This window comes from Nelumbo lutea, chromosome 3 (assembly GCF_056320005.1).
Source record: "Nelumbo lutea isolate HS-2025 chromosome 3, American lotus-T2T, whole genome shotgun sequence".
Classification (NCBI taxonomy): Eukaryota; Viridiplantae; Streptophyta; class Magnoliopsida; order Proteales; family Nelumbonaceae; genus Nelumbo; species Nelumbo lutea.
The window spans coordinates 74,169,149-74,192,211 of NC_142686.1; the positions used below are offsets into that span (position 1 = coordinate 74,169,149).

The 23,063-nt window shown below is 39.9% G+C and overlaps 1 protein-coding gene across 4 annotated transcripts in view; it reads right to left on the reverse strand.

Moving 5' to 3' along the window:
- LOC148865484 (Actin-like ATPase superfamily protein) overlaps positions 1–23,063 on the reverse strand; it is a 48,413-nt gene that overhangs the window by 17,315 nt on the left and 8,035 nt on the right. For 2 of the 4 annotated variants that reach the window (XM_088979584.1, XM_088979583.1), the window contains exons 3-4: positions 17,347–17,538; positions 1,258–1,386 (exon numbers count right to left, since the gene is read on the reverse strand). In XM_088979584.1, the coding sequence (XP_088835710.1) occupies positions 1,258–1,386; positions 17,347–17,538 (321 nt within the window). The remainder of the gene's footprint in view (positions 1–1,257; positions 1,387–17,346; positions 17,539–23,063) is intronic. The other 2 variants (XM_088979586.1, XM_088979585.1) reach the window with 1 other exon arrangement.

Consider the following 23,063-nt stretch of genomic DNA (forward strand, 5'->3'; position numbering starts at 1 on the left):
TAGAAGTTCAATAAGAACTGACCTGTTACAAATTGAAGAATTTAGAAGAGCTAGGGGCAGGCCAAAACAGAAATTTAATTGAAGAGAAATGATTAGAGGATTTAACAATGGTAATGGCACTGAACAGAGAAAAATGATGGAACATGATTTATAGAACCAACTCCACAGTTGGGGCAAGGCTTTGTGGAGCCAAGTTGAATTGAAACTTGAAAGATAGTATGTTTATTTTATATTACATACTTTTTTTCATGTCATATCTTTCATATTATGTGTGTATATTCTCTTATGAACATGTATACAAGATGATTTCATAATTAACTGAGCAGTGAGCGCATATGTGATTGACTAGTCAAAAGTGCCTAGGTGATATATCTAGGCCCTGACTAGGCATCAGGCCATATTTGGTGCTCAAGTTGTTGAGCCTCAATACAACTCCACCGTCTCCTCCCAGCTCTGCTACTGGTAAACTTACATCTGATATATGGTCCCAGGATTGAGTATATATAGGTGTTTTTCCTTTGTTACTTATCACTTATCACTTATGAAGGGCATATACCACTGATCTTTCAATAACATTGCAGTGCAGCTGTCACAGTAGATCACTGCTACATGACCACTACATTGCCAACTTGGGAGATACAATGTCTATACATGACTGCAGCAGGTTATTTTGTCAACACGGAAGCTAATCAGTTTGGCTGGAAGTACTCATTAGCAATGGCTTCACTCTTCTCAACATATAAATTCACTCTTCTCAACATATAAATTCCCTCTTCCAAGAAGACAGTATGGAACTACCTTCCCCTTATTTTATTACATTATAATATAAGGATATCTTTGCTATGAAAAAAGAAGAGAGGAAAAAGAGTTTTTTAACAGAAACATAAAAAGGGGTTGTCTCAATTTATTACGAAAGGCAAAAGAAGAAAAAGATGAGAGAGCATGCAAGCTTTCTCCTCAAGCTAAGGTAGTCCTGATCCAATCTAAAAAGTGGTCTGCTACTGGATAAATCCATGCCAACAAGAGAAAAATAAATGCCAAACATATAGAATTTTTCTTTTTCCTTGTATTATTAACCTAATTTTTGGAGTCTACCCAATTTAAAATCTGGATTGGAAGGCCGTAAGACTATCATCAAATAATCAGGACCTCTCCAAGAGGTGAGACACAAATGGAAGCACAGTAAACAGTAAACATACTATTAAATTTGACATAGGCAAATTAACAATACTGATGGTGGTAGGTTTTGATAATTACCCAATGAGTTCATCTGGTGAAGAAAGACCAAGTGTATCAAGAATCATAGATGTAAGCATTGATTCTTTGCCACGACCATCATAGGCTCTGATTACTGCCGTCAGTGCTTGAGCAGCAATCCCATAACCACTATAAAAAAAAAGCAAAACAAAACTCATCATCAGTTTAATTTCTGCAGAACTTACAGGAGAAATGGGGAATAACAAAACAGGTTCTGCAATCTGCACCATAAAATTGTTTGAAAACCATGTCTGGAACCAATGCTGTTTCCTGAGAGGTATTTTTTGAGAAAACGGCGCTGCACTAATATGCTTTTTTCTCAGAAAACTTTTTTTTGCGACTGTTGCTGCCACATAAGCATTTTCTCAATGCCACATCAGCATACTGTTGCTAGCAACAGTTAAAATAAGAAAATACCAAAAAGGACATTTTCTTAGACCACACCTTTCCCAATTTCCAAGCCACGGTCTGAGAAAACATTTTCCGGAAAAAACACTTAGACCAAATACCAGGCATGGTCAGAAAAAACAGATTTCAGATGTCACGCTGTTTTTCAAGAAAACAGCCTTTGTTCCAAACACTGGCTAAGCTTTTATTTTCTTTATCAGTGAAATATATCACATTCAATTATCTTAAAACTGCTCTATTCATTTTTCCTTTGTTTTAACAAAAGGCTAAGAATCTTCCCATGGCTCCCGAACCTTTTTCCGAGATTTAGGAAGGAAAGAAAACTCTAAGCAGATCCACGCGTCAAAAATACAGAAGTCACGAGGAAATTGGTGCACAAATTTCTGGATGATTAGCAGGAAATCCTAGGTCTTTTTCTCAATGAGTCAATGATGAGGATATTTTCTAAACATCTGGAGATGTGGAAAAGAATTACATCTCGGATGTAGTAGGAAAACCAGCATTATATCAATCTTCATGTTATGAGCCCGCGAATAGGATCTCGTCACGGGGAGAACCTCTAGTTTCCCCTTGCCCCTCCCTTTGCGTGCTGACCCTATCATGGCGACCTAAGGGGTGATTTGTCCAAGAGATCACCCTAACTCTCCTCAACTCTTCTCTTGACTGAAATTCTTGGATGCCTTTATTCAATAATAGTGTCTCCTCAAATAGGAGATTACAAGAGCCCTGCTCTTGGGGAGACTCCTTGCTGAATAGGGAGACCTCCAACTCTATCTTGATAAGATAAGACTGATAAGATAAGATAAGTCTCTCTTAATCCTAATCTAATAAGATAAGATAATCTCTCTTAATCCTAATCTAATAAGATAAGTCTCTCTTAATCCTAATCTAATAAGATAAGATAATCTAATCTACTAACTTAATAAGATAAGAATAACAAGATAGTCTAATCTAATCTGCTGAATGGATAAGACTGTTGCTGTCGAATTGGATAGGATGAGAACACCGGATCATTGCTGTTATTTCTCCCAATACACATCCACATCATTACTCCTCTCTTGGACTACAAGCTTGTCCTCAAACTCGAATTCAGGATGGGTGTCTTGAAACACAGTCAATGGAATCCCGGATAGGTGGAATGACTTTGCCCACCTGGATCGGGTTCCAATGAAGGGGGTTCATCCTCCTCTTCCTCTTGTTTCGCCAGGAGGCAGAAAAGTCCCTTGCACTTGTGCCCTGCTGAGTAGAGTTCATCGCAATTAAAGCATTGTCCCCTCGCCCTGCGTTCCGCCATCTCAGCCCTGGACAAGTGCTTAATAGGGGGTGCAACGACGTTGCCCCCCACACTGGATGCTGATCTGGAATTGTTGCTCGTCTGTGGCTTCCGTTCTTGGCTGGCTGCTGAATATGGAGCCATTTCGAGTGGTTCCGAGGATGCCCATGCTGATAATGTCCGCCCCATACTGAAGGTTCCACGGCTGAGTTGTAGCTTGCGTTCGAAGGCGCGAGCTATATTCATGGCTATGACCAGATTGGGGGGATTCTGCATCTCCACGTCCACCCGCAGGGGTTCTGCTAACCCAACAGTGAACATGTCTACCTGCTGGTCCAGTCGCACTGAAGATGCCCTCGCGAGGAGGGTCTGGAACTGGCACTGGTATTCTGCCACCGTGCTGGTTTGTTTAAGGTTAATCAACTCGCCAAAGGGGTTGCTTGTCAGTGGGGGTCCAAACCTAAGAAGGCAGTAGGACTTAAATTGGGGCCAACTGAGCCCGGGTTCTTCCTGTTCTAATCAATAGAACCAAAGTTGTGCCTCCTCTGTTAACTGAAAGGCAGCTAGACTTACCTTATCTCGGTCGTCTGTCCGTTGATTCCGAAAAAACTGCTTGCACCGGTACAGCCAGCCCAAGGGGTCGTCGTTGCCGTTGTACGACAGGAATTCTAACATGTTGTACTTGGGGATGAGTGCGGCTCCTTGGCTAACGAACTATTGTTTGCCGGAAGACTCCGGCAGATCTGGTCAGCGGTCGCTAGTGGCTGTCCTCCCTTCATTGTTCCTTTCCCTGCTAGAAAGGAATAACTCCATCAGGCGTCGCAACTCCCTCACTTCGTCTTTGATCTCATGTACTTCTGAGCAGGTCTCCACAAGTTGGTGCTCGAGGTTGTGGACCCTAGATGGCAACTGCTCCAGATCTCCCATTACGCCTTGCTCTGATACCAAATTGTTATGGGCCCGCGAATAGGATCTCGTCACAGGTCGGTCCACGGGGAGAACCTCTAGTTTCCCCTTGCCCCTCCCTTTGCGTGCTAACCTTATCGTGGCGACCTAAGGGGTGATTTGTCCAAGAGATCACCCTAACTCCCCTCAACTCTTCTCTTGACTGAAATTCTTGGATGCCTTTATTCAATAATAGTGTCTCCTCAAATAAGAGATTACAAGAGTCTTGCTCTTAGGGAGACTCCTTGCTGAATAGGGAGACCTCCAACTCTATCTTGATAAGATAAGACTGATAAGATAAGATAAGTCTCTCTTAATCCTAATCTAATAAGATAAGATAATCTCTCTTAATCCTAATCTAATAAGATAAGTCTCTCTTAATCCTAATCTAATAAGATAAGATAATCTAATCTACTAACTTAATAAGATAAGAATAACAAGATAGTCTAATCTAATCTGCTGAATGGATAAGACTGTTGCTGCCGAATTGGATAGGATGAGAACATCGGATCATTGCTGTTACTGCTCCCAATACACGTCCACATCATTACTCCTCTCTTGGACTACAAGCTTGTCCTCAAGCTCGAATTCAGGATGGGTGTCTTGAAACACAGTCAATGGAAACCCGGATAGGTGGAATGACTTTGCCCTCCTGGATCGGGTTCCAATGAAGGGGGTTCGTCCTCCTCTTCCTCTTGTTTCGCTAGGTGGTAGAAAAGTCCCTTGCACTTGTGCCCTGCTGAGTAGAGTTCATCACAATTAAAGCATTGTCCCCTCGCCCTGCGTTCCGCCATCTCAGCCCTGGACAAGTGCTTAATACACTGGATGCTGATCTGGAATTGTTGCTTGTCTGTGGCTTCCGTTCTTGGCTGGCTGCTGAATATGGAGCCATTTCGAGTGGTTCCGGGGATGCCCATGCTGATGGAGTCCGCCCCATACTGAAGGTTCCGCGGCTGAGTTGTAGCTTGCGTTCGAAGGCACGAGCTATATTCATGGCTATGACCAAATTGGGGGAATTCTGCATCTCCACGTCCACCCACAGGGGTTCTGCTAACCCAACAGTGAACATGTCTACCTGCTGGTCCAGTCGCACTGAAGATGCCCTCGCGAGGAGGGTCTGGAACTGGCGCTGGTATTTTGCCACCGTGCTAGTTTGTTTAAGGTTAATCAACTCGCCTAAGGGGTTGCTTGTCAGTGGGGGTCTGAACCTAAGAAGGCAGTAGGACTTAAATTGGGGCCAACTGAGCCCAAGTTCTTCCTGTTCTAATCAATAGAACCAAAGTTGTGCTTCCTCTGTTAACTGAAAGGCAGCTAGACTTACCTTATCCCGGTCGTCTGTCCGTTGATTCCGAAAAAACTGCTTGCACCGGTACAGCCAGCCCAAGGGGTCGTCGTTGCCGTTGTACGACAGGAATTCTAACCTGTTGTACTTGGGGATGAGTGCGGCTCCTTGGCTAATGAACTGTTGTTCGCCGGAAGACTCCGGCAGATCTGGTCAGCGGTCGCTAGTGGCTGTCCCCCCTTCATTGTTCCTTTCCCTGCTAGAAAGGAATAACTCCATCAGGCGCCGCAGCTCCCTCACTTCGTCTTTGATCTCACGTACTTCTGAACAGGTCCCCACGAGTTGGTGCTCGAGGTCGTGGACCCTGGATGGCAACTGCTCCAAATCTCCCATGACGCCTTGCTCTGATACCAAATTGTTATGGGCCCACGAATAGGATCTCGTCACAGGTCGGTCCACGGGGAGAACCTCTAGTTTCCCCTTGACCCTCCCTTTGCGTGCTGACCCTATCGTGGCGACCTAAGGGGTGATTTGTCCAAGAGATCACCCTAACTCTCCTCAACTCTTCTCTTGACTGAAATTCTTGGATGCCTTTATTCAATAATAGTGTCCCCTTAAATAGGAGATTACAAGAGTCATGCTCTTAGGGAGACTCCTTGTTGAATAGGGAGACCTACAACTCTATCTTGATAAGATAAGACTGATAAGATAAGATAAGTCTCTCTTAATCGTAATCTAATAAGATAAGATAATCTCTCTTAATCCTAATCTAATAAGATAAGATAATCTAATCTACTAACTTCATAAGATAAGAATAACAAGATAGTTTAATCTAATCTGCTAAATGGATAAGACTATTGCTGCCGAATTGGATAGGATTAGAACACCGAATCATTGCTGTTGCTGCTCCCAATACACGTCCACATCACTTCACTACTCCCTTTCTCTCATTCATGCTCCCATTAGAACTGTTAAAACATAAAAGCATTGAAAAGATCATGAGAGGCAATCATTAGAAAAGTGGAAACCTAATGACTCTAGAAGGATCACCTCTTAAATGAGGCAAGGGTATGCAAGGAGAAAGAAGATGGCAGACTGGGTAAGTTGAGTTAGTATTTTAAAAGTAGAAGGGGCATTTTGAGCCCAAGGCACAAGGCGCAAGGTGAGGCATGCACTTTTTGAACCAAGGTGTAAAAATGTACAAAAAAATGCCAAAAATGCAAAAAATAAAAATAACAAACATAATATTAATTAAAAAAGAAAAACGAGAGAAAGGAAGAGAAGCTTGAGCAAAGTTTATGGAAGAAAATAAGAGATAAAGAGAAGGGAAGAGAAAAGAAGAGAAGAGTTCAATCCCTCTCTCCAGCCCCCAAAGATATCTTTTTGTTCTTTATTTGAAATCTGAGTACAATCCCATGAATACCCTTAATAGGGTGGCTAGCACTAAAGAAATAACAAAAAGACAAAAACAGGCCCATAACTCAGGGCCACTACTTAAAAGAACATAAGCATAAACATAACTTAAATAAAAGAAAGGAACTAGGACAGGCCAGAGGCACTAACACCTTTGAGGCATATGCCTCAAGTGCAAGAGGCATACACCTCATAAGCTTTTTTCATGAAGTGTGCTTGAGGCAAACGCCTCATGCACACCTCATATAAAAAAACAAAAAAAAAAAGAAAAAAGGAAAGGGAAGGGAAAGAAAAAGAAAAAAAAAAGAAAAAAAGAAAAGAGATAATGAAAGAAAAGAAATGAAGGGAAGAATAGATAAGGGGAAAGAAAGTGGGCTGAGGGCTTTTCCCCCATACCCCTTGGCCAGGGGAGCAAGGTTTAGCTGAACGCTTTAGCTGTTCAGTGGACTGTGGAACCAATGATAAGGTTCCACGCCAGTATTAAATACATGGGGCCCGCATCTTTTATAGTGTGGCCCATGAATTTATTACTGGCATGGAACCTTACCATTGGTTCCACAACCTGCTGAACAGCTAAAGCGTTTAGCTAATCCAAATTTGGGTAAGGGGGCTTCACATCACACCTCCGCCTTTCAACTAGTTTTATTCACCTTCATTCTTTTTAATATAAAAGATTTTTATTAAAAATAAAGAAAAATGAGATCCTCCTTCTTATTCCCCTTCTTCCTCATCCCCCTCCTCTTAAGGAGGCTTACATCTCCTTGTCTTCGGGAGGCTTACAGCACTTGCGTTCTGAACTACGCCTCACACCTCTAGGTAGTGGAACGCCTCGCGTCACGCCTCCACGTTTTAAAACATTTATCTAGCCAATCCCATCAATATGAATTGCGGAAACAAGAAGAAAACATAATAGTAACTTGTACGAGTCACCATCAAACCCTCTTTGAACTAATGTTTTAAATTTCGTAATGTATCGCTCCATATTGGCCGATACATACCGTTCCAATGAGGGTTCAATATGTGGAATGCTACAAAACCTTTGGTTTCATTTCTTTTCATCTGTATCGAACTGATATAGCCTCATTTTGGGTCTACATTGGCTAATACAGGCCCGATACGCACCAAAATTATGTATGCATCAATCGATATATTCAGATTTTTAATATTATTTAATGTCATTCATTTTGTCTCTAATAATTCCTATAATTACTCCCTATAACCCCTATAATTACTCCTCTCTCTAATAACTCCAATAATTACTCCCACTCTTTCAATAACTCCTATATTTAATGCTACATTTAATATATTTAATCAATATTCAAATTCGAATTTAAATTCTAAAAATGCCATTAAATACACCTTAAAAGCCTTAAACTAACCATAAAAAACACAAATAGGAGGATTTGAATTCTTAAGGGAATTTTTTTGGCAATAAAAGTAAGATATAAACTTTAGGAAAATTAAGATATGTAAATATATTGATTTAGGAAAACTAAGATGTATAAATATAAACTTTAATTCTTCCATTATTCTTCAATGGTTTCCAATTGTGTCTGAATATCTCACTATTTATAAAAACCCTTGAAGTATGATTTTTTACATTTAAATAACTCATTTGTAATTGTATAAAACTCATATCTATTGTTATTAATATATATTTTTAAGATTTATTTTAGTTTATCAGTGTATCCACATGCAGCTTGATTTTTCAATTGTATCCATGCGTATCTAAAGCGTATCCCAATACATCTCATAAAATTGCCTTACCAATACATCTTGCATTTCCGAAACTATGAAACTTGCTTTCAACTGCCAATTAGAAGGAAACTAGAAAACCATAGAAACCACCATAAGCACTGCAATCTAAGGCATGAAGGCCTCCTTCTCTAGTGGGTGATCAGTCATTTTTGGTCACTTTTCCCTTATTCAAACTATGGTGAGAAAAAATAAAAGTCGACTTTTGTTGTAGAGTACTTTACAGTCTAATTTGATCAACCTTTCTCTAAGACCATGTTATCAAAATAAAAATAAATAAATAAAGTTGTAAAAAGCCTAGCAATAGTCCAAATTGAAGTAGGAGAGAAATAGAGAAGTTGAAGAATGAAAGCATGAAGCAAGCTGAGATGATGGTTTAAAATGTCCCTAATGTCCCTAATATTTCCACCACATTTTTCCATTTCCATGGGTTGCGACAGGAAATTTTACTGGAATCGACATTTCCCCAATGAACACTACCAGACCTACGTGGAGTACAAGAGATAGTACCCACGACATATTTCCATTTTCACTTCCATGGGTAACATGTAATTTTACTAGAATTGGCATATTCCTTTTGAACACTACCAGTACAAGAGATAGTATTATAACATAAGTTGGTGACAATATTGTAGATATGTGAAATAACAAGTTATTGTCCACCTAACTTAGATGATTACAACTTTAAGCTATCTCAATATTCATTTCGAACATGAATTTAGATAATACTTTTTGTTTATGTAGTAGATTATTTGGTTGATCTGTTACAACCATTTACATCTTCTATTAGTTTAAATTTTGCTTCAACTAATTCTATCATGAGGTTCTAAAGCTTAAGGTTTACAAGGCAACTTTAGAACGTATTCTTTTGTCTATAATCCTAGTTTCTTAGTTTTGTTTAATAACTTGGAACAACAATAATTTAAAAAGTATGCGTATGCTTCTTTTGTCATTTCATAAAATATCATTCTATAGTTTGCATATTTTACAATGTTTCCACCATGTCTATAATTTTTACAATATTTCCATACGACATTTCCGACATGTTTAGGCGCCTAGGCAACGCCTTGACAACTATGCTGCTAAGATTAGTGATTGCTTTGAAACCTTAGGCAATCAAAAAGTAAGGATTCCTCATTTGTGCAGGGAAGTAAATGACTGGGATGTGAATCTTATTAGACAGTTTTGTATGCCCTTAGCTTCAATCTGATTTTGATGTACTTTTGACATTTAGTGTAAATAAATAAAGTGCATGTTTGATTCATGTTGTATGGTATGATTCTGTGTTAGACCCTAAAACTGGACACTCAATGAGACTCGTGTTAGTTTTAAATGTTCACAGCCATTGGATAAGTCTGGGGAGATTTATCCTGCCAAGGCTGATACTGGTGTGCCGCCAAGTGTTGGGATGGCCTGTCTCGGCCACCAGGGTAAGACCCAAGGCACATGCAGTATGAGATTACTCGAATCCTTGAACCGGACCAGATTTCCAGTATTGCCCTAGACCTTAGAGACAGATGGGCAAAACTGGAAAGTTACACCTGACCCCTAGACTTGATTATGATACTTCACTAGGTGTCGGATTGGGTTGTCTTTGATATGCTAATCAGTAGGGGTCAAAACCTGGGTATGTTGGGACAGTCTGAGAATTCATCTGAGTGGGTGATCATAGTGACAGGATCAGCCCCTTTTTCGAACAAAGGTAATATCGAGAATGCACTCTCTCTGATGGAAACCAAACTGTCGGGATCCATGTGAGAAGAGAGTGCAGCACTGTTCCTTGTAGCCGAGGGAGAGGTCCTCTCTTGTCGGGTAGTGCTTGATCATTATGGGCTGAGAGGTTAAGTGTAAGGCCATTTAGGATAATACCTGATGGGCTAATCTTGCACCCGCCCACAGTCCCTGGGTTTTTATAAGATGGCTTGGTCCAAGGGCCACTTAGTGTAAGTGTTGGGCCCATAGGGTCCATGTGATGGGCTCAGGGGTTCACTGGGCTTCTCGGTGAATTTGGCTAGGCCTTGTAATAAAGGTTGGGCCGAACCCATGTGGCTGGTGTGTAGATCAATGCTTGGGTCCCACACCATACAAAGAAGCCCAACTGGGCAGCAGATTGGAAACCAATTGAGCACTGATTACTTAATGGACCAAAAGCCCATTTCGAACTGGGCTAATATGATCACCCACTTATGGGGCGGATCTGAGATTAAGGTTAGCAAAAGGATTGGGCCTTTAACCTAATCCACTCTAGGAGACCAAATTTGAATCAGATTTGAATATGGTAATCTCCTTATAAGATCTGGAGTAAGCTAACCTAAACCAATTGAGCACTGATTACTTAATGGACCAAAAGCCCATTTCGAACTGGGCTAATATGATCACCCACTTATGGGGCGGATCTGAGATTAAGGTTAGCAAAAGGATTGGGCCTTTAACCTAATCCACTCTAGGAGACCAAATTTGAATCAGATTTGAATATGGTAATCTCCTTATAAGATCTGGAGTAAGCTAACCTAATCCACAGATAGGATTAAGATCATCCCCTATCCAGATGTTGATTTGGATTGGGATAACTCCTACTAGGATTGGGAGATTTCTTAATCAAGAAGAAAGAGGAGAAATTCTAAGAGAATTAACAGAATTCGAACCTAGGGTTTTGAGCAAGAAAATCTTCCTGCGAATTGAGATAGGATCTCATACACTCCAGAGAGAAGAGAAGCAGCATCCGCCATCTTCATCTCAGGAGTTCTCCAGCTGCCGCCATTCTCTGAAAATATTTGATCTTTGAGAAAAGAAATCAAGAAATCAGTTCTTGATATCAGATTTCCAGAAGGAACTCAAAAGATTCGGTGCTCATTGTTTCCAGAGGATTCTTGTGAAGGATTCAGTGTGTAAAACGCACTCTACTAGTTTCGTTCTACAGATTGTTGTGTCATCTTCAGCAGGAGCGGATCTTGGTGTCTTCTTTGGGCGTGAACACCAACTTTGGGAGATACTGCTTCTCTGGATCAAGTATAATTCCTCCCTTATCTTTTGGTTCAGATCTGGTTCGGTTATGGTTCAAGTAGGATCCTTGAATATTGTATTCTAAATTTAGGGAATATGATTCCCAGTTGGAAGAAGGTAGGAAAATTTTTTGAAATTCGCCCACCCATTCCACAACCTTTTTGCATTCATACGATAGATCCTACCCTTCTTTCAGATCTCTCTCCAATATGACATTACCGCTGGAAGGGCTGAAGCCCCTCTAATCAGCAAGTGGGTTTGGGGCTGGATTTGGAAGTTGAAAATACCATCTTAATTGATTTTCTTCATTTGGTTGGATGAGGGGAAGAATTCAAACTATTGATATGCTGCAGTCAAAAGGAAAGTACATTGCCAATATTTCTGTTTCTGTGAGATGGCAGCAGAGAATGTGCATGTTTTCCACCGCAGTTTGGTCCCACCTTTTCAACCTGTTTGCTGTTTCTTGGGTTGTTCCTCAGGATCTGGAATCACCAATCTCCTCTTAGAGTCTGGAAGGCCTACCAAAGAGAGGGAAAGTCCTGTGGGGCATGGTTCCTGGACTAATTTTCTTGTCAGTTTGGAAAGAAATGAATGACAGGACCTTTGTCAATCAAGCAATGCCAATTGAGAGGCTCTGTGACAAGGTGGAGAGGGCTCTGGTGAAACGAGTCTCTACCGATAAACTATTGAGGGTATAAACTTGAGCCATTTTTACAGCTACTGGGACAGAATCATCTGGGATGAACTTTGTTTTATAATATGTGTATGCTGTTAATGTATTGTTTCAGTGGTTAGTCTAGATGGATTGTAACAAGGGAACCTCTCCCTTGGCCTATATTTTCCCAGTTTAAGGAAACTGGCATCCTTTTCCTTACACTTAATTCATTAAACAAAAGACAGTCTGTTACAAGTATCCCAGAGGGAGGTGAGAGATGCAGCAGCACTCTTCAGAGGAGATAACATCCAGCCAAATCACTTTCTTAAGGAGATCCCTAAAACCCCAAACAATCGAATCCGGATCCAGCAACCATCCCACAACTACTTTGGAGTCACCCTCAATTAACAATCTTTCTGCACCAAGTTGACTGGCAAGATGAATCCCTTGTATGGAAGTTAGTAGCTCTGCCCTGGTAGTCTCCCAGTCCCACATTTTAGTTAGTATGCTCTGCCCTGGTAGAGTCTCCCAATCCTACTGGGCCTGAAAACAAGGCTATATCCTATGCCGAAGGGGCCAGGATTACCTTGACTGCTCCCATCATAGTTCAATTTAACAAAACCCTAAGGAGGAGGAGCCCAATCTACAACAAAACTCTTCCTAGAAGAAGAGCTACTAGCCACTGCTGACCAATTTCTCCAGAAGTCATCAAAAGAAAAGGATTGAAGCATGTTATTCATTGTCAACCAGTGTACTGCCATTGTCAAAATGCAGCCCCTGACCTCTAAGAAGCTTCTCTCCTTATTTTGGAATATTATGGTGTTTCTTTCCTCCCAAATTAGTCCATAAGGAGGCTGCTCTAATACACTTCCACATCAACCATCCTCTTTGTAGGCCATACAAAGGCTGAGGAATTGAACAACTGAGTTACTTCTGCTGGAAAAAACCACCTGCAACAGAAGAGGGCAAAAATCCAAAACCAAATAGCAGTATAAAAAGGGCAGTATAAAAAGGGGGCGGTTCTGGGATTTAGATCAGCAAATAGGATAAGGGATTGTCCCTATCCACTCAGAGAGTCCAAATCCAAATAAAGATTTGGATCAGGAAACTCCTAATTAGATTAGGAGGGCTGATCTTTATCTGCAGATAAGATAAGGGATTATCCTTATCCCTTAAAGAGAGTCCAGATCCAAATACAAGATTTGGATTAGGAAACTCCTAATGGGATTAGGAGATGCTATCTTTAAAGGCTATAAATAGAGGAGCAGGGAGAGCCTCCAATGCACAATTCTCAGTTCAGAGATTAAAGAGAGAGAAGAACCTGCAGTTCGACTGCTCCTGTCTTCTGCTCTTTCCTGCTCCTGCCACCATACCAGTTCCATCTCCACCTGTGGGAGCGATCAAGAAGTAATCTTGATATTACCTTTTGGCAGAAAAGGTAATCAGAAGTCGTGCTCACTAGCCCTTGATCAAATTCTTGCTAAGAATCAGGTTCTTGCTGAAGAGCCATCCTACTAATTCTGCTTCATCCTACACCATGTCATCTTCGGTGGAAGCAGTCTTTGGATCTTTCCTCGGGTGTGAACACCTTCATTGGAGGTTATTGTTACTTCGTATCAGGCATAAACCCTCCACTCCCTTTTTGGTTTCAGATCTGGTCTGGTTTTGGTTCAAGATTGATCCTTGAAAATGCAATTTTCTAAAACAGGGAATGTGATTCCCACATGGGAGAGAGAAATTTTTGAAAATTCGCCCAACCTTCCTACAAGGCTCGGCCATCCATATGATGAATCTCTCATCCCTTCATCATATTCACTTCAACCTTCTTACTCCCACTTCTTGTAGCAAGGGTCACAATTTGCTTCAGTCCTAAAAATATTCATAGCCATGGGCCTACTCTCTTCATATTGGACCAAGAGCATACACCTCCTGAAGAGTGAGAAAGTCGCTACTACCCAAAATCTATAGCTGAATTGACTCATATAATGGGCTCAAACCAGCCAAAAAGGCAAATACTCTCTGCTGAGGACGACTCAACTTGAAGTTAATATACCCGTTCAAAATATATCTGTTCTGAGTAAATAGTTTGGTGTGATCCTAGATTTCCAGGGCTGTTTCATCCCACATAAAGTTCTTTCATAATATATCTTGTTCCTATTTGCCATGTCTTGGAATCTATTCTTGTTCTTTCATTTTTTTCATTCAGATATCCTAGTCCTCTCCTTCCACCTACAAACAGTTGGACTGATTTGGCCAATTTCAAGTAATCTAGACCATCCATGGGTGTGATAGATAATTAAATGTTCATACTTTCAGAAACACTACCAAAATTATAATTTACCACTCCTGAAATTCTAGATGTGGCTGAGTCAGCTATAGCATAACTCACCAACAAACAATGAGATTTAGGCCTTCCTCTAGGGGGGGTCACAATCACTAAAAGGGAAAAAAAAAAGTCCAAAAAACCCAGCACCAACGCTACTGTCATCCTCAATAGGAGTCACAGTTTTGAAGGCAACAAGGGGGCGCCTTGTCACCTAGTTGCCTTGGCAGGCACCAGGCACCTAGGCGCATCAAAGCAATTGATTTTTTTTTTTTTGAATAAAACAACAAATCCTAGGGTAATTCCCCAGGTTCCATAGCAAGCAGCAACCATCTTTCACTATTAAGTGTCTATAATCTTCATAAAAAATGTATGAAGTATAAACTTCATTCAAAACATAGAAAATCAACATATTCATGATAACATGGAAGAAAGAAAAGAAATTTCAGAAAATAGAGGGGGGATGGAGGATCTATTTTTGTCCTAGGAAAAGAAGAAAATAAATTATGAAAGAAGAAGAAGAAGAAGAAGAAGATCAATGTGTTGATTGGACAAAATTTTGAGTTTTTCCTTGCTTATTAATTCAAGTTTTCAACTCTTCGAGGGTTCAAGACAGTATACATGTTTGAACCGTAATAAATAAGAAAATAATAAAAAGGAAATAGCATTTAATAATTTACTTTAATAATGTGTTTTATTATTATAATCATAAAAGGTTAAGAATATAAAAGCATCCAAGAGCACCATGTAAAAAATATCTTGGCCATTAAATGAGGTGAGCCTCCATGAGTGCCTTATCGCCTAGGCGTTGCCTTGAAAACTATGATAGGAGTCACACAGACCCTCAAAGGAAAGAAAAAACCAATTACCACTGCTGTCACTACACACAGTCACCACTTCTGTCTCGTTTAAAATGTTCATATGAACCACAGAAAGAAATAAGAAATGCAAATAACAACTTTATCGTTTACTGGTTCACACTAACCCAAAAATGAAAGCTCAGGTCTATAACAGCACCCCTAACACCACTGCTAGTTCATACAAAGGGATAAACAAAAGGAAAAGACCCATTGTAACATTTAGATCACAGCCAACATTAAATGTTGAGCAAAACCCATGAATGCATATTCGAATGGCACCCAGAAAACGAAAGAAAAACAGAGATAAAGATAAGTAAACAGAGAGAGACACAAATTTACGTGGTTCGGCTTATAACATATGTCCATGGGTGGAGCAGAAATCTATTATGAAATCAGCAATGGAAAAGAATACAAAGCTGTGCACTCACTACCTCACTCACAGAAAACCCTAAACCCCAAATACACCCAAAGTCTCTCGACTTCTCTCACAAGACAAAGACAAAAGAATACAAGAGAGAAACATAATTCTTCGGTTCGGACCCACAAGCTGAATATGGATCGGACATTTCCACCACAAACCACTATGAAATTTTGCCTTCGGGTTTTTTTATGAGTATTTGCCTTTGGGTTTTTCTCAACATAATTCAGAGTGGATTCATGAAGCGGGTCGCAACAAAGAATTCTAGGCACAACCATAACATTAAATAAACTGTTTGGAACACAAACTGTTGAAACAGTTCAGCACCGGGGCCCTCTTCCAACCAATCTACTTTCCAATCTTTGCACCATACACCATGTAGCAGAATGTCCAGCAGTTAAGCAGCAGTCAATCATACAACCAAGAGAGAATAAGAAAAAGTGTTGTCCTTGGAATCGATCAGGGCAGAAGGGTTTTCTCCAGTCTTAAGAAATATAGAAGAAAAAGGAGAAAGCAGAAGAAACAAGGGATCTAAAACAGTTTTTGCTATGATACAATGTTTCATACAGTAGATCAATTGGAGAAAAAGAGGAGAAAGAGAAACGAAGAAAAACAGTATAAGTTTTGAGAGCCAAAATTGAGTGGCAGAGCCCACTCTTGTTATTATATATTAAGAGAGTCAAAATAATGTTAAATGACAGTAATGCCCCTGCGGAATGTATTCTATATATTACAACACATACAGATTATCCAGCAATCTATTAGCTATTAGATTAAACTTTACCATATCTTTTGAAAAATGAACTAGATACTGGACCAGCCAGTTAATGGATTAGCAGTTCAACCATCTATATTTAACATCCAAAACTTCAAAAAATAAAACAAGGTCAGTGTGATGCCTCCTCTTGAAGGTTTCCTGAAATTAAACTTTGATAGGAGCAGTCAAGGCAATCCAGGTCCTTCGGGAATTGGAGTCATAAGAGATAAGAAAGGGTTTATACTAGCACTTTACTCAGGACCAGTGGGGATTGGAGACTCTTTAAAGGCTGAATGGTTTGCAGTTTTACAAGGTGTTCAAATTGCAAAAGACATGAATTTGGAGAACCTGGTGATTGAAAGGGACTCCAAGGTGGTGGTAGGTTCGCTAAGAAATCCAGACTCAGTGATTTGCTGTTATAGAAATGAATTGAAGAAATTCCAGTGGTTAACAAAACAGATGAATCCAAGTATACAATGGGTGGGAAGGGAGGCAAATGCATTGGCTGATGCTTTAGCAAAGCAAGGGGTAATTAGGGACCAGTTGTATTGGGCGCAATTGTAATTACAGTGTGAGCTCTGAATTAATAGTGAGGCTGCATTTTGCCCCTCCCTTTGGGATGCTTGTAACAGTGCCTATCATTATTGTTTTCAATGAAATTTAATGATCTTTTACTTATCAAAAAAAAAAAATGAACCATCACAAGTCAAAGAAACAATCATCAAAGAAAACTATTAAAAGCACCAAGTAAATGGCTACTATACAGAAACCAAGGCCTGAATAGAGGTTGACCAAGGGACAGATCAAGGTTGAACCAACCTTTTTCCACTGACCATTTTGCAGTGTGAACAGGTTTACAATCTGGTCCTGCCCAGATTTTGAAAAACTAGTCTTAACTGATGAGGTAAAAAAGGAATTGAAAAAGCTATCATGTCTCTAGCACACACACAAATGAAGCGATTAGGTCTCTGGCTCCTCCAGACTAGCAAAGATATACCTCCCCAAATCGCCTAAGATAGGTCCAGCACCAGCAGCTCGAGCTTCTCTCCCATCTTCAGTGAACCCATAAGAGATTGTTCCTGTACCTGCAATTAATACACAGCCATGAAGGTTCCCCCTTGTCCCACTTGCTAGAGCTGCCACAGCGTCATTGTGGACAAATAATTTTACATGGCTTGGGAATACGTCCCTGGAAAAAAGATCGAGACAACAATCAGACCCACCACTACCAAAAAAGATAAACAGATAAAAGACATTCTTACTTTTGTCTATGTGTGTATGTGGGGGATGGAGGGGGTTAACATACAAGGAAAATGACAAAGCAAAACTTATCAAGGGTCCCTGCCCTTTTTGAACCCAAAAAATAATTACTTCATACAAGCAGCAGAACTGACAATGGACAAGTAAGTGCAGTATCAACATATAATAAAGAAGTTGGCCATTTTGCAGATCTGAGAACCAGTAATTAGAGAGAAGAAGAAGATGTGAAACTACATATTAAGATCAACAATCTGCGTATTCAGCATTATTGTTAGGTTAAGTAGAAAATGTGAAACTACATATTTACCCCCCTATCTCTTATGTCCCTCTTCTGCCCATTATATTTCTCTATTCTCCTCCTCAAGTGAACATAGACATCTCAAGTGAACATAGACATCATTCATGCTCAACTTGTCAAGAATCGCCTCTGATTTTGTTTTCAGAACTCTTTTCGTTAAGAAATCAGCTGGCTGGTAAGTAGTCTTCATAAACGAAAGACAAATTTCTTGGGCTTCAATTTTCTTCTTGATAAAAAATGATAGTCCAACTCAATATGCTTGGTGTGGTCATGTCAAACTGAACTATATCTCTCTAGGAGGAAGAATTACATTAATTAGAGCCACACTGTGAATCTCCCCACATATTTTATCTCCACCTTTCAATTCCCTGTGAGGATAGCGGGGCAATTAGAGAAATACATGAGAGACTTCCGTTGGAAACCAAGAGAGGACAGAAAGGATCACCTAGCCAAATGGGAACAGGTTAGTAAGCCTAAGGAAAAGAGGGTCCTAGGAATAGGAAACATAGCTTTGAGAAACACTGCTCTACTAGGTAAGTGGTTATGAAGATTTCATTTTGAAAGCAATAGGCTTTGGCACAAAATTGTAAGCATTCATAGGCCGGAAAGAATTGACCAGGATGCTAAACTAACCCCTCACTCTTCCTCGGCTTCTCCTTGGAAAGCAATTCATGAGGTTTAATCATTTTTCAACTCTACTTGATTTGATGTGGGAAGGAAGGGGGAATAAAATATGGTTTTGGGAAAATTTATGGATAGGAGATACTCCACTTAAAGACCAATTCCCTCGGATCTTCTCCCTTTCGCTTTTAAATGGAGAGACTATATCTAGAATGGGATCACCTTCTCCAACTGGGATGAATTGGAACCTAGGGCAAGTTCACATGGGCCCGTCCCTTGAAGACTTTAGAGTTTGCTTGGCTTATCCCAATGGTTTATTCACTTGCTCTTCCTTTTTCAAACTCCTTGTCTCGCCTAACTCTCAAGGGGTGGACTTCCTATTGAAAGAAATTTGGAGTAAGCTTATCCCACCTAAAATTCAAGCTTTCTGTTGGGAAATCTTTCTTGGTAAGGTAAATACTTGTGATATGCTGTAGAGAGAAGGTCTTTGATTTTCCTTTCTCCTCATATGTGCTTCTTATGCAGGGGTAGTGGTGAGAACTTATCCCATTTATCATTATCCTGTCCTTTTATGCAAAGAATCTGGGTATTTTTTCCACTCTCTTTGGATGCAAGCAGGTCCCCCCATAAGATGTAGTGGGCATCTTCAATCCTAACTTCTTAAGGCAACCAAAGAAAAGAGGAAAAGTGCAATGGAGAGTCAATGAAGAAGCAATCTGTTGGGTGGTTTGGGGAGAATAGGATATTCTCTAAAAAGAGCAAGAGTTTAGAGGATGTGATAGATAGCAAAAAAATTAAGGCAGATTTATGGGTAAAGTCTGCAGATTGCTTTCAAACATTTTCTATCACTGACATCTTAAGAACTTGGACTCAGGTATCTCATTCATCAAGAAGTTTAGAGTAAGAGTGGAATGGAAACCTCTAGAAGGCAACAAAGTTAACCTGAACTTTGATGGAAGCTCCATAGGAAATCCAGGAAGGGCAAGAATAGGTGGGGTAATAAGAAATTTTGAGGGAAGGGTTCTGGCATTATTTTCAGGACTGACTGGTTTGAAAAACTTAGTAAAGGCTAACTGATGGATCTTTTGCAAGGCCTTACATTAGACAAACAACTAGGCTACAGGTTAATGGAGGCTGAACGGATTCAAAAGTAATCATTTCATGGGAAAACATAAGCATGTCACGGTCAGACACAAGACAAAGGCATATCCCTTTTTTTTTTTTGATAAATAACATATCCCTTGGACTTTGAGATGTGATGAGGGAAGTGGCTAAGATTGCAAAAGGCATAGGGGCTGAGTTTAAGTGGGTCAGAAGGAGTTTGTACGGATTTGCTAACTCTCAGACTAAACAGGGTGTAACAAGACAATAGTTGCTTTGGCTGGTTTGTAATGGGGTTTTGAGCATAAGGAATAAATTACATATGATCAAATTGTTGGAAGGGTTAGAAATCAAATTTCACAAGGCCGGATCAGGTTTAGTGGATGGCTGAATTTTAAATTTTTCTAACCAAACCCGAGAACCGATTTCCTAACCATTTGGAAATCTCAAATTTCGAGATCAATCTTGCATTGAACCAAACCAAATTTGAAACCCAAATTAAAACTGATTATACTTGATATGGAGACCATAGTGTGCAGCTCTTAAAGTGGTAGTTCACGCCCAATATCAATCCCAAAATCAGCCTCCAACTGAAGATGGCGAGTGTGTATGTTAAGCTGATTCAGCAATACCGTTTCAGAAAAAACCGGTTCCCAACTTGCTTGGACCAACGTGGGTGTATGAACCCAATATCCTCTAATGCTTTTCTTGCAAAAACACAATAGGGAACTGATGGAAATCAGCCCCTATCGCTATTGGGTCGAATTAGGATTTCTGAGAGGCAAGGGAGAAGAGAAGAGAGCAAGAGATTAGAGAGAACTGGGTTAAATTGTAGCTCCCCTCTTAGCCCCTTATATAGAGCACTCTCCTAATCTAATTAGGAGCTGATCCAAATCAAATTTAGATTAGAACTTTATCTTTAATTGATATTCATTATCTTCTTAAGAGAATGGGTGCTCTATACCCAAATCTATACCAACTTTCAACCCAAATCACATGACAACTTAACTAATCATATTAGTATGTACCTTGGCCTATTTTCTTTAATGGTTCACGTCCCAAGGTGTTGCGTGGACACTTTTGGCCTGAATATTGTATGGCGTTGGACCCACAAAGGTCTCACACAAGTCCATAAGGATTCAGCCCCACCTCTGGAAGAGGTTAGGCCAAATTCACTACTCGGGGGTAGTTAACCCTAGACCCAATCAGCTTAGGCTCAATTTGGGCCCAATATTTACACATAAAGTCGATCAGGTAATCAACCCTATAATGGTCTCTTACACCTAAGCTTTCAGCCCATAATCATCAAAACACTACCCACAGGGAAGAACCTCTTCCCTGACTACAAAATGCAGTGTCACACTCTTTGCTCAGATGAATCCCAAGATTAAAACCTTTTGCAAACCTTTTTTCATAAAATAATAATATAACATATAAATACATTTTTGCAAATCAGATTTCAAATATAATTGAAATCCACTGCCGACAGTTTAGGTTTCCATCAAAGAAAGTGTAAGGCCATGTTTAGGTTTCCAATAAGCACTTATTTGCATTTAACACCCAACTTATTCAAGTGCTTAATTAAAAATAAATAAATAAGCACTTATTTCATATTGGGCATTTGGCAGCCTTTTTCTCCAATAAGCACTTGTGAATATTTTGCCCTTCATTTTCTTTCAATTTTTCAAAATATACCTTGTGGGCGGTGGGCTCTCTCTCATACGGTTAAAGACTTCAACAACCCGATCCCATGCGAAGGATCATATTCAATGGTCCCATTTTTTTTGGGCGGTTTCTCATCGCCTGGAACCGTTCTCACAAGTCCCACATCGCCTGGAACCGTTCTCACAAGTCCCAGTCGTATCTCCTTTCTTCACTCCCCGAAACCCAATCATCCATTTCTCACTACACTTGTTTTGCTACCTCAACCAAGAGGAGGAGGAGACATGTCTAAATACCCCCTATTAGCTTAGTTCAGTTTCTTCACAAAAAGAGGTTTAAGTTCAATATCCGTTGTCATCCATCACAAAACAAAGCAATATACTGTTCATCGTCTTCTCCAGGACAAAAACAAAATAGCTTGGCAACAACAGTTCCAGCAAACATTACCAATACAAATTGGATCCAAGCATAGCTGAAGGAAACAAAATGGGGTTGAGATATGCCTCTTTGATGTTCGTGTCTTTCTCTACCATTCTATTGTTCAATCACTCAATTAACATGTGATGTTTTGCCTATTCCTTCCCTATCAATTATCAATTACTTAACCGTATTGGTATCTCTATGAAATTCCACACTTACCATAGCTCCTAAGGACTCGAAAGATGAGTTCGGAAGTGACATTGATTTGCACCTTCTCGAGGGTTTGTTCCATGTAGAAATTGCAGCAAACAATGTAGGAGATGGGGGGGATGGCGGTAAAGTATTCGTCGTTGGGCTTTCCTCTCTCGTGGTGGTTGTCGTCGTCGTGTGGGAGTTTTGAAGTTTAAGTCGTGAGAAATCGGAAAAGAAAAAGAGTTGCATAGGAGATAGAAGGGAAAGTAATTGGTTGTACAAAGGAAGATGGTATGAGTAAATGGGGACAGTTTTGGTAGAAAAAAAAAATCGAATAATTGCTTATTGTTTAAGCACTTAAAAAAATGGAAATTTGGGCTTAAAAAATAAGCACTTATTTCAGGCTTATTTCCCAAACACCAAAAAGTGCTTAATGATGTGGTCCCACACAAATAAGCACTTACTTTTAAGCACTCCCAAACATGGCCTAAATCCTAATATTCACTTCGTCAAACAAAAGGGTTGATCCTATCACTATGATCACCCGCTTAAGTAATTTCTTAAGTTGTCCCAACATACCCAGATATTTGACCCTTGATAGATCTCACTAGTTGGCATATCAAATAGACAAAAACAATTCAGCCCAAAACCTAGTGCAATATCATAATCAAGTCTGGGATCAAGTGCAACTTTCCACTGCCCATCTATCTTCAAGGTCAAGGGCATAGATGGAAATTGGTTCGGGTTCAATGTTTCTTTCAAACACCCACTAGTTGTGCTTGGGGTCTAACCCTGGCAGCTCAGCAACAAAGGTAGGTAAAACCCTAGGTTTGTTTGTGTTGCGAGGTGAATCCTTCGCAAGGAAGATGTTTCAAGAGTTAGAGGAATGTTAAGGAGAATGATGGAGATCTTCAAACACATCCATCACTAACTGATGAGAGTTATATTTTTTTATAGATACTGATGAGAGTTATATTTTTTTATAGATACTGATGAGAGTTATCTATACTACTTTAAAAAGTACGAATAGCCTCAAGAATATTTCTAGAATTTTGTGATGACAAAACTTACCCCTCTATATTTAAATTTATTGATAAAAAATGAGGGCAAATAGGGTAATGAGTTATTAATATTAAATGAGTTGAAAAGAGTTGATTATA